This window comes from Saccostrea echinata, unplaced genomic scaffold (assembly GCF_033153115.1).
Source record: "Saccostrea echinata isolate AGI-Se365-2 ecotype Australia unplaced genomic scaffold, CSIRO_AGI_Sech_v1 ptg000034l, whole genome shotgun sequence".
NCBI lineage: Eukaryota > Metazoa > Mollusca > Bivalvia > Ostreida > Ostreidae > Saccostrea > Saccostrea echinata.
The window spans coordinates 1933916-1946894 of record NW_026889783.1 but is presented as its reverse complement, the minus strand read 5'-3'; the positions used below and the strand labels follow the sequence as shown (position 1 = coordinate 1946894).

The following is a 12979-nucleotide window of genomic DNA, read 5'->3' as shown; positions in this document are numbered from 1 at the left end:
AACCTAATTTTTCCTTAGTATTTATATCATAGCGATGTTGAATTTATGCTAAAAATATCACTTTTTGTATATTTTGTAAAAGATAATTTCATTTGTCATATTTACAAGAAAAAGAAGGTATAACTGTAGAAAAGGAAATCATCAGAGCCATTCACTTGAACAGAACTAATAGTATATGGAAAACAGAGATATTTCGATTGCCATGCATCTAGCGTAGTAATGAATATGGTACTAAACGTATGACTGGAAATATGAGCTGTATATTGTATAAGCAAATAAATTTACATTGTTGCGAGCCAGGTATTTGTTGAAGTAGAATGGACACAAAAACCTTGGCTTTACGGCGACGATAAATTCATTACTTACTTTTGTCTTCTGTGTTTACAGTTTATGTTGGATGGGATGGGGTGCTATGCAAAAATAAAAATTTAATCAAATATCAGTTGTTTCAGTTGATATGATGTTATGAAAAACATTTGATCCGCACTCATTTTCCCTGATTTGCTGCCAGTAGAAGAAAAATGGACCGAGTCCGGTAAATAATTGCTAATTTAGCGCCATTTCTGCCCCTTGCTGAAATTGCTTTGAGACTCTGTAGCTGTGGGTGTTTAGCTGAGGATTCTGCGTGTATGACTTCGCTAGGATGATCTGCATGACCGTAAAGCCACCAGCTGGTGGCATCAACGCTATGAAATGACAACCAATGAACTGCTGAAACGAAGGGATGTTGGTACTCACAATACGTTTTGAGGTTTTGGTCAGAAAAATAGTTGTACCTCTTGGGGGTACCTACTCAGTTCAAAGGTAAATGTTTACCTTGTTGTTAGGTTAATTTAGGGTGGATAATATTTCTTTTGAAATTTAATTTTAAATGTTTAGCGAAAAAGTTTAGGAAGTTTAAGTTTAGGACAAAAACAAAAACACGGACCTCTGGAAACATCAGAAGTGGGATCAGGTGTCTAGGAGGAGTAAGCATACCCTATCGACCGGTTACTCACGCCGCGAGGCCTTGTATTGATCAGGTGAACGAAATAATCCGCAGTCAAAATTGTATAAAAACAAATGGTGGGAAGCATATGTTAATCATGTACGACGCAACGATAGGCTGTATTTGCAAACAAGGTCATTATAACGACCATAGAATTGGCGAAATGTTGATTTTATACAAGATAGTTGAAAACCCTGTAACATCTACTCATTTTTCAGTAGCTTGTCTCAGTTTAAAAATCCAGAACATGTTCTTGAGTATCGAATCAGCTGTGAGACATAAACACAAGCAGGTGATTGTAAAATATTACTATTTAAATAGGGAGAGTTGACGAGTGAAAACCCCTATTTAAAGGTATCGGTATCCGTTGCTTATTTGCGTCATATGTTAAATGCAAATATTTTAATGTTCATTCAGAGAAGTACACATCCTAGAGAAAGGTGTTGAGGGGGTAGAAGAGGACGGAATCACCTAAGCAGAGCCTGTGTTGCATTGGACACAGGTATTAAAAAAAGATATGATTTTAATGTTCACAAAAAGTCTTTTTTAATTGAAATTAAAAAAGAAATGCAAATAGGAACGCAAGCGCTGGACAGTGTGGTAAATGGAAAGATTTCTGCATGACATCGGCCGTTCTTTTCTATATTTAATCAAAAGTTTTAAATAGCATATTATTAATATCTGCCATGAAAATTGATTTCTTCATTTTATTAATATATCTTAAAATTAAGATGAATATTACAATTTCACTTTCAATTAATTCAAAAAGGAAGTTTTCATAATGCAACAAAATTATCATATCCAAATTCAATATTACCAGTAATATATTATCATTATTATTCTGCCTGTCGATTTTAACAACTAAAATACCAGGGCATAAATCTTACTTTTGAAAAGTTTAATGAATGAGATTTATATATATATATATATGTACGGTATATTAATATATAAGAAAATAACACGGAAAACCTACAAAGCACATATTTATGAAGTTTGATTGGGGAGGGAGAGAGAGAGAGAGAGTCAACTCGTACACTTTCTAACAAGGCGCAGAAATGGACTGGAATCGGATTAGTTATAATATATTCTACAAGGCCAAAATGAAATTATTGTTTGTTTGGAATTGCCTCCCGCCTCATTGAAATGACCCCTCCTGGAAAAAAAATTATTGACCAAAAATAAGATTTTTTTTATTCAATCAATTCTTGGCCTGTTATCACATGTGCTCAATTAAATAAGTGCCGGATCTAAACAAATCTGGGTTCCTGTTTGATGGGAGATACCCTTTACAAAAAGGCAGAAAATAATGTGTTCACTGCTTATTGAGATTTTTATCATCAATTTGGAAAAAAATTCCCTCCCTACCTCATGGGTCTGAAACCTCCCAGGCGGCAATTCCAAACAAACAATTTGTAAGGATGGCCTAAATGGTTATACGTTCGACAATTCATTACAATCCTTACTTTAAACACCGGAACTTAAACTCAAGTCAAACGCGTTTATAAGAGTTGATTTCTATCTTCTTTAAATTTATTATTAATCATGATTAGATGACACGTTATTGTTATGTGGAGTTATTGTAGGTGACAATTCGTGTGTATGATCTAAATCAATTATGCAAAATCAAACAAGAGGACCATGGGTCACATCGCTCACCTGAGCACATTGGTTAGGAAAAAGCAGAAATCAGTTCAGTATTGAAAAGTTTACGGGGGGAGGGGGGGGGGAGGGGCTTGAATTTACACCACCCCAGGATGCTTCCATATCAATACTACTAAACAACTAAACATGGCTTTGCTGTTCTTGAGCAGAAGAATTTTAAATATTTTTTTCCTGTGTATTCCTATTTAAAACTCCGATCGCTCATCGTGGCCCCACCCTAAATTTGAACAAATTTGAATCTACACTACCCGAGGATGCTTCTATAATAATATGATTAATCATGGGTTTGTTGTTCTTGAGCAAAAGATTTTTTCAAGATGATTCCTATATATTCTTATGTAAAACTGACCCTCTGTTGTGCCCCCCCCGGGGGGGGGGTGTCATAATTTGAACAAACTTGATTCTACAATACCTAAAGTTGCTTCTGTATAAATATGACTAATAATGGCTGACTTTTTCTTCAGAAGAAGATTTTTAAAGATATTTTCTATATATTCTTACGTAAAACTTTAACCCACTGTTGTGTCTGCGCCCAACCCCCAGAGGTCATGATTGGAACAAACTTGAATCTACACTACACTGAGGATACTACTATATATTAATATGACTAATAATGGCTTAGCTGTTCTTGAGAAGAATTAAGATTTTAAACGATATTTCCTATATATTCCTATGGTAAACTTTGACCCCCTGTTGTGGCCCTGCCCTGTCCCAGGGGTCATGACTGGAACAAACTTAAAGATGTTTAAAGACAATCTGTTTTCTTCCATGCTGTTCAGGTTTTCTTTTTCAGTTCCAAGTGTGTGTGTGTGTGTGTGGGGGGGGGGGGGGGGTGTATGTGTTTGTGTCTTGGTTGGATGGAATAGGGGGGGTTAATTAGAAATACACCAGTTTACACATGTGAGAACGTGTCATATTCAATTTCAAGTATAGAATCAAGTGGAAAGGGGGTCAGGGGTTCCCGGATCCCCCTTCCCCCTCTCATGGGATTTTCAGGTTAAATTTATGTAGTGAAATAACCAAAAATAGTCTGGGACACCCCTAGGGTACAAAGACCCCTTAAAAGTTAGTGTATATGACTTAGAAAATATTTCTTTTTTGGACAAAAAAAAAATCTTATTTTTACTAAAATATCATTTAACTCAAATAAAATATGTTATATTGGGAGGGGGTTTCAAATATCTTGCCAAAGTTCCACATAGGAATACATGCTGATAAAAAAGATATTTATAGAATTATATGTTATCACACCATAGTGATGGGAATGTATTCCATATATTTACTATATATTTTTTCACTTACGATTATAAAATCACCTTCAGTTAAACTCTTTTTTTTCAAAATAATAAATAATAATTGTAATGCCACCCATTGTGATGGCTTAATGTTCTCCAACATTCAGGATTGCCCAAATCTTATCTATCTAAACAAACATTAATTTTTTTAAAAAATAAAACTTGGGATAAATAATATAGTGATATCAAAGAAAATGTGGCCTTCACATTAAATAAATAAATAAATAAAGAAATAAATAAATGAATAAATAAATAAATAAATAAATAAATAAATAAATAAATAAATAAATAAATAAATAAATAAATAAATAAATAAATAAATAAATAAATATAAAGAAAGAAAGAAAGAAAGAAATAAGTAAATAAATGAATGAATGAATGAATGAATGAATGAATGAACGAATATTAATTAATTAATTTAATTAATTAATTAATCAATTAATTCATTGATTGATTGAATACAACATTTGGCCTCGCTTTTCTAGACTCGAAATGTATTTGGGCCGACATAATATTACCCGCTAAACCGGAAGTACCATGTGAGTCTCGTCTCTCGTCGACACTTTCCATATTTGAGTGGTAAACATTGTATCTATTTATAAACGACATGTATACGGTTAAACCATACTATGATGCCGATGTAACCATATCGGTGCCATCTAACATGTACAGACTGCAGAATGTACACCAAGCCGAGAAGGGTGTGTCAGTAAAGGTAAGAAACCAGCAGGTCAGGTGAACAGGTTGGGCACACCCCACCAAATGGTCATTTATCCCCCGTTTGGCGGACAATCTCCCATATTGGAGCCGAATTTTACTGACCAAATGGTGGACTTTTTTATTCTATTCCAAATTTTATTAAAAAAAAGCAAAAGCGCATTTACTTAGGCATTGGGGAATTTTAGTGAACATATTCCTCGCACAATAAACATAGTTCGGTCGATTTTCCATGTGCAATTTCTCCATAACTTCCTAAAAACGACACCCATAGTTGTCCGTAACAGCCGAACTTCTTGATCAATTGATAAAAAAAATTTTGATTGTGTCTAGTAGGATAAAAATTCTATTTTATCCAGTGGTGTAACTCTTGATAAGTTAAGTTTCAATCTCTTTTTGGATCTTCGTCAATATCTATTTCCATAAAATCCCGTTAAACATGAGCTCTTCATTACTTTACTGGTATGGTGGGCACATACTGCTATAAAGTTAAATTTTGCTAGACTTGAACGTAATATCTTTTGTTATTTTTCTTTTAGGATGAAGTTGCATATTCCATGCAACCTTTTGTGGTTTAATATGTATATTACTGATGAATTTAAAATATTTGATAAATAATTTTCAATAAAAGATTTACAAAGTGACTTTTGCAATTATTCTTGTTTTCGTTCAAAGTACATCATTTTAAAACAATAATTATATCATAATCTAACTTCATTTACTATTTTTATAAAGAACAAAACCATTACGTACAAAATAAAACAAAATAAAGGCGAAAACTTATTTTTCTTTTGATTTCCTAATTGAAAATTGACACAAATGTGCCTCCGTAGTAAAATCCGACTTTTGACCAGGTTAAAAAAAGATCATCGTTTTTATTTGTTTGCATTATTTGATTGGTTGCCTGGATAATCGAAATAGAAAGTAAAGAAAATGATTGACAGGTGCAGCATCGTTGGAGAAGGAGGGAATTTTCTTTTTAAGTAAAAACAGAGAAATGTTGCACTTGTTTACGTACGTGACATTTTTTGTCAAATTTTTGACCGACTCTGCGCAAATAATTACACGTTGAATTTCCGATTTTTTTCACTCAGAACACCGATAAATATCTATATTTTATTCCATGTGGTTTAAAATTATGCGCCATTTCACGCCATTCTATGGAATTGAACACAACCATTTTTCTCTCCCTAATGGTCAGTAAAATTTGTCTCCGATATGGGAGATTGTCCACCAAATGGGGGATAAATGACCATTTGGTGGGGTGTGCCCAACCTGGTGAATATAACCGGATACTGCACAACCTGTTCATTAAATTAAATAGCTTGAATTAGTTATTTAGCTCTAATTTGCTATTAAGAATAGCTTGTTTAAGCTATTCAAATATCTTTTTTTCATAAGTAAGCTTTTTTTTAAAAAAAAAATGAAATAGACATAAACAAAGTGGCAAGTATGTGACTACTCATATTTGTACTTAGTTGAATAAACTGTCTTCAGACAGGTCCTCACCTGTACTAGGGAGTATGTACAGTTATTTAGGGTATTCCGAATCACCCTGCATTTCGCAACTCTCAGTAATTAACCTTATCGCTGTACCTTGCTAGGGCTGGGACGATATATTGAGATATCGATAATATCGATTCAATGTGAGGATGATAAGCATATCGATACGTTTGAAGAAGTATCGCAAAAAATTTCTGACTTATGTTTTTTCTTTGTTTACTTAACATTTTGGGTTAAATATATAAAATAAATATGAAAAATATAAATATAAATATGAAATACATAATAATAAACACCATCTGTGTAAAAGAATTTTGTTTTACAACAGATATACAACTTCTTTGAATAAATTATTCTTAATTTTGTGAAGAAATATTGTATTCATTTCAATATAAAAATCGAAGTACTGTAAGTACTGATAGACGGTGGCATGAATGATTTTGTTTGTTTAACGTCCCTCTCGAGAATTTTTCACTCATATTGAGACATCACTATTGCCGTTGGTGGGCTGCAAATTTAGATCTATATTCAGCACTCCAGGCCATTGAGTAGTGAGGAATATTTTTCTTACCAGCACTTACTGCAACACGGGACCTTTGTTTAACTGTGTCCACGTCCTGCAGTGGGATTCGAACCCGCTACGTAAGGATCTACTCCTTCATGTTCGTGACTGTAGAGCAAACGCTAACCACTGTGCCTCACGGCGACTGGCATTGAATGAGATAAAATATTATAAGAATCTGTAAAATGATATGATGGAAATTATGAAAGTTTATTGCAATTTTCACGATACATGTTTTTAATAAGTAAATTTATATTTCCGTTGTATAATGAGGACATGTATTAATTGGAATTGTTAATTTATTGCACGAAATTTTCTACATTAGGTTTATTATAAAATAAGGATTGAATAAAAAAAACTATCCTGAAATGCCAGAAACGAAACTTCGATCATTTCAGGTTTTTTTTTTCTATATGTACTATTGTGGTGTACAGTCATAATTGCAAATTTAAGAATGAAAACATATTTAAGGATGATGGACAGATTGAAATTATATATTCAAATAATGGATTTTGGGATGTTTTAGTATTTTTCTCCATAAATTAATGCTTAATAAGTGTCAAAACCAGTTTACCCTAAATGTTAAATCATAAGGGAATCAAGGCTCCTAATGTACTCATGTAGTAACCGAACATTTCTATTCTAAGATGCATGTTTTAAAAAAATGTGTAATGAACTCATGGTGTTTTGAAGTTAGAAATTTTGACTTTATAATTTAAAATCTTTACTCAGTGATCAATAATCAAATTTTGCATCCCCCCCCCCCCCAAAAAAAAGTATATGGTATAAAGTATATGGTAAAAAGGGAAATGATGAATCACTTTTGGCCATGTACTGTAGATTGTGCGACATAAATCATATGCTGAAAGATAATGAAATAGACTTTATCCTTGGATTCCCATCTTTGCCAAATTCCCTGGCTGTAATCAATTAGGGAGTATCAAATTGGGAACGTCTCGTAATTACCGTTTGTCGCATACATGTAACTAAGAAACCACCATGCCTGTGTTTAGCAATTATAATTATTTGATTTCAAAGATAAAATATGACACCATTACTCTCAAATATTTTTCCCTTAAATATTCTGACTATTAATAAATATTATTTAAATTTACATTAACACAACGTTAAAAAAAAGCTGTGTGATTTCTGTAGTGTGCATACGAATATACGAGTCAGTCTGTGTATGAATTAGTTGTAGGTCAGCGTAATTTAATGAATATTCATGAAGCAAGAAATATCGGTAACGGCAAATATCAGGAATTAGGCTTTGTGTCCATCAACAAAATGTCTTTGAAATAACTTGAGAGTATTTGTTAACTATGTGCTTTTTATTTTCAAACATTGAATCAACCTTGTTTTCATTATTTTGACTCTGCAAAAATCGCCGTTACACTGTTGTTATTCATAACCCAAAAGCAGCAGCAATAGCCTGTGGCTATAAATAGCCACCGTCTAAAAACATTTTATAACTAATTCAACATATCGTGATACATATCGTATCATGCTTCAAATATCTTGATACGTATCGATATAGAAAATGTTGTATCATCCCAGCCCTATACCTTGCACAACACTTGCACATGTGTGACAATCAAAAAGTCATTAACAGCATGGTTTACATACAAATAATAAAGAAGTAAACGTAATGCATTAATTAAAAAAATAACAATTTGACTCTTGCTATCCTTTTCAAAGAAATACCAGTGTAGGAACGTTGCAGTCAAGTAATTTCCTCTAACCATTATTTTGTTCACTTGGTAATTGCTTTTCTGCATGATACAGAGGGGCCTTTAATAACTTTGAAATAAACAAGAACAATCAACAAGGAAAAAAATCTTTTTATTTTAAGACCCTTTTGGTTAAACAATACCAACTAATTCATTAATTATATTGTTGTTATCTGGCCGTTTTTTACCCGTTTACCAGGTGATTCGAATACCCGGAAGTGACCCACAATACACTAAAAAGGTGGTGTAAAAATAACTCCTGTCAAGGTCACTGTATTGAAGATAGACTTGCCCTGTAATGTAGATCTAATTTTCATAGAACTGGCTTTTCTTTAATACCAAACAACCAGTTATAAACTTGTTAAAGAAATCGTTGCAGTCAAATGTAAAAGGTGATTCGAAATATCCTAAATGACTGTATAAAGAGAAACCTAATAAAATCACATCTTGTGTGCAGTGAGGATGGATACTGAGTATTCTTCACATTGTGCTGAATTATTACCAATCAATGGCTTCCTTTACAATTCATTCAAGAAATAAATCAAACATTTCATATAGCCCCAAAACCTTTAGAACTTTGGTTGCAATTGCTCCTAAGGAAACACATTTTCAAAAGCATTTTTTCATGCATTGTTTTCAGAACAGCACAAAGCTTTAAAATATCACATCACCAAACTGGGACTTATTTTAAAAGCTGTGCAAATTGCACATTTAGAAAAAAAAAAGTATGAAGAAATAACTAAATCTATCTTTTTAATATTTTTGAATAGCTAATTTAATCTATAAAGCTAACATTACATTTGTGCCAGACCTAATACCGGTAAACTATAAACTGGGTCTTTGGACAGGTCCTCACCATTGTTAGAATAAGTCTGATTGACTGGCCAGGCACCCATGCTACCTCAAAATCTGTGATTGGATGTTTTTTATAACAAATATTGACTTAAGAATCAACCTCCTTTGTTTATGCAAAACGTATGATGTAAATGTATTTCATCAAGAAAAAATATTCAAGATTAGGTTATGGAGTGATTTATATGTATACCAAAGCTTTTGGGAATACATGTAGTACTGAGCAGATGAGTTGTTTTGTGTTCTACAGGATTGCAGTACAGATGACCTTGATCCAGTGACAGCACTAGAGAGAAGACAGGAAGTCATACTACAGAGGTTAGAAGGTCTGAAAAACGTTTTACAAGGATTGAAATCAAGGTATAAATCTCCAGATACTCCCAGCGCCAGCGTAACATCAAAGGCACCCAGTGCAAGCAAGAGGGCAGCAGGGAAACCGATGGATCTGGTATGAAATCATTACACTTAACACTATATCATTAAAAAATCAATCTGTGCATATCAAGTTGATTTATTTACTGGTATTGTATTTAAATTGCCTAAAAGGTATTAAAGGAAATGTATTAATTTTAACTTGCATTTCTATCAAATTTTTGTTAGCATTTACTCCCATTTGAAGTGTACTTACATGATATAATTAATGCAGCAAATGTGATAATAGAGTAATTTTATGTAGATTTTGTTGTCTAAATCTACTTTGTTTGACAGGGTGATGGAGTCCTTGATTTGGTTGTGAATGCTGACCCAGACCAGGTTCCATTTTCTTTGTTTGTTATGTTCAAACTCCTTCAAGAGAAGTTTCGAGTTCGAGGTGTTACACATGTTCACTCAAGTGTAACATCCAAATGTGCCACAAATCTGTTTCCCCCTAGTGATGGAAGATGTGACTACCAAATTATCCTTACACTGATATGGAAGAAAGGTCTGTATTAAAATTATAAATGCTCACTTTGTTGATGCTAAGGTTGTAGTTTTGGAAGATGATCTTCAGGTGAAAAAAAAAAAAACTTTGCCTATTTGTGTTGACTGTTTCATTGTGTTCATTGTATCCTCACTCCTCATTGTCAGTTCTATGCTTCACAATGTATTATGTATTATTATTAGGAATGTCAATTTTGTCAATAATTCATATTCGAATATTCAATGAAAGTATTCGAATATATTCGAATATTCGATAAAATAAATAAAATTTGTTTTTTTTTAAATATACATCATCCTACTCTCACGATTGGTTTACGTAGGTATACTTATATTGCAAGTAAATTGTATGAAGACTTTTGTAGTTGTACATTAAGAAATTCCATTTGATATATAATTTTATAATTTTAACAAATGAAACATATGTATTTATAGTAGCTCCAACTGAGGAATCAGTCGTCTTGCCAAAGGCAAGACATAGTAGTAACGGTATAGTGTTCAGATTTCAATACGTGTAATAAATTACAATTATCTGCCTAATAAGAGATACGATTATAATCTTTGATACAATGTTTTTAAAACATAAACAAATATTTCAATAGACAATTTTCTTAGGTAATTAATTAATTTCCCGATAATGAATATAAAATTCAGGATTATATACAACCCAAGATATAATCATTTAATCTGAAATTGAGCCCTTTAAAAAATTAATTACAGTGGACATTCATTTGAATGATCAATTAAATTTGTTTTGATAAGTATACTCTTCACATCTTTTAGACATTCTAAGAAGGTTTTCATTTTGTTGTCCTCGATTCTAGACCCGATCGTATCTAAGTAATAAAAACTATGAAAGTACGTTTTGTATTATACATAAAGCATTATTGTACAATTCTTTAACACCTTACTCAAAACAAAATCCATGTAATTTAGTAATTCTAAGATAAGAAAGTAGTGAAAGAAATCAGGCGATCGAAATTGATCGCTAGTAAATTAGACAGGGATAATTCCAGCACTGCTCTAATCAAAATTATTTATGAAATCTGAAAAACACCGAATATTCGAATCTTAAATTCATATTCGAATATCAACTCATCGAATGAATATTCGAATGTTCGAATATTCGTTGCCATCCCCAATTATTATACTTGGTATAAAAGGAAAGCATCCTTCAATCACTTGGGGGACCAAGAGTTGTCTTTCTTATATTAATCTTTATTCTGTTATCTTTGCAGTATCTAATGGTCCTGAATTGATGGTCAATCCTTTAAGACAGTCTGTCATACAAGGGGAAGTAAACATTGTCCGCTACTTAAGACGCCTTCTGGACCCTTCCGCAGAAACAGAAGATCCGGTTACCTTGGCAACTTGTGATGAACTTTTGGATTTAGTCCAGTCTCGATTAATTGATGGAAACAACAAAGAGAGAGATGCTGCCCTGAGAACACTCAATGCCAGACTCGGAAGGAGCTCATGGCTGGTTGGAGACTCACTGTCCTCTGCTGATATAGCAGCCTGGTCTGGCATTAATCAAAGTAAACTCTCCTCAGATCTGCCTGTAAATGTGAAGAAATGGTTCAAAGCCTGTGATAACAATGCCATGTTTCAGTCAGCCAGGCGAGTTCTACTGTAGGACATCTAACTCCTAATGAATGTGTGTGATAAATTATGATTGTTTGAAATAAATGTTTAACTTAATTGTCATGAAGTATGTTTATATGATTACACCTCTTATTCCTTACTTTTTGTAATGAACTTGTTACAGGAAATGGGAGTATAAAGCACACCAGATTGTCATTAAACTGGACCTCTTTACTCAGGTGCTCTACCAGTTGTGGTATCGGCAAATGAGAAAAAAATATTTGAGTACATTATTTCCTCTGGGTTGTTTTCTTTCTTGGTGCATTGCATTTTCTCTCTTATTGAATCTAATGTTAATATTAACAGTGAAATAGAGGAGATGAGTACCAGTACCTTGTAACTGTTTTATACATTACAGTAATAACGGAGAGGGACCGACACCCTCATTGCAAATAATGGATTTGGAATAATATTAGGGCTAGTCATTAAATAGTGAGACTTCTTCGATACAATAATTCTATAGTCCGAAAGAGGTATACTCTCAGACACTGATACAGTGCTGAACCTGTTGCAGAACGGTAATGGAAACGGGGTCCAGGTAAAAAAGAAATCAATTTAGGAATAAGAAAAAGTCACATGGTGATAAATCTGGTGAATAAGGAGGGTGATCCAGTTGCTAAATTCCATTATCATCATTCCATTAAAGAAGTCCTGTGAACTTGGCAATGTGTGCTGGGGCATTATCACGTAAAAGATTATATAATCCCTCTCTTAGATTATATAATCCCCCTCATTCCTGACTTCGGTCTTCTATTCCTGTAATGTTTTTGACAATATCATACGTAAACAACTTTAGTTACAATTCTGCAACAGCACTCGAGCGACTACCCTGTTAAAATGAAATAAAATCGCTTACAGAACTTTCCTTGTTGTCTTATCATGTTAATTAAGCAATCGTATGACGTTTGCTGTGTTTAGTGAGCCACTTTTTATTTCCAAATTTTCTTTTGGCCGGGTTCATAAAAATGCAACAGAGTTTCAATTTTATGTAGACATCTTTGATCATTGTGTCAATTAAACGCGTCCCGGAATTCATAGTTTCAATTATTTCCAGATAAAATAAGTTTTTATTATATTTCCGTGTGAAATGCTATAGCAAAATATAAGT

The 12979-nt window shown here is 33.0% G+C and overlaps 1 protein-coding gene across 1 annotated transcript; it reads left to right on the top strand.

Annotated features, from left to right (window-relative positions):
- Positions 1-4512: 4512 nt before the first annotated feature.
- Positions 4513-11928, top strand: LOC133199364 (aminoacyl tRNA synthase complex-interacting multifunctional protein 2-like). The gene is made up of 4 exons (XM_061335172.1): positions 4513-4660; positions 9560-9757; positions 10018-10231; positions 11466-11928. The coding sequence occupies exons 1-4, from the start codon at positions 4553-4555 to the stop codon at positions 11861-11863; spliced, it is 918 nt and encodes a 305-aa protein (XP_061191156.1). The 5' UTR covers positions 4513-4552; the 3' UTR covers positions 11864-11928.
- The last annotated feature ends 1051 nt before the right edge of the window (positions 11929-12979 follow it).

Coding starts and splice junctions, on each gene's coding strand:
- LOC133199364 (XM_061335172.1), top strand. CDS start 4,553: ATGTATACGGTTAAACCATACTATGATGCCGATGTAACCATATCGGTG. Junction 4,661..9,559: donor AGAAGGGTGTGTCAGTAAAG/GTAAGAAACCAG, acceptor TGTGTTCTACAG/GATTGCAGTACAGATGACCT. Junction 10,232..11,465: donor TACACTGATATGGAAGAAAG/GTCTGTATTAAA, acceptor TTATCTTTGCAG/TATCTAATGGTCCTGAATTG.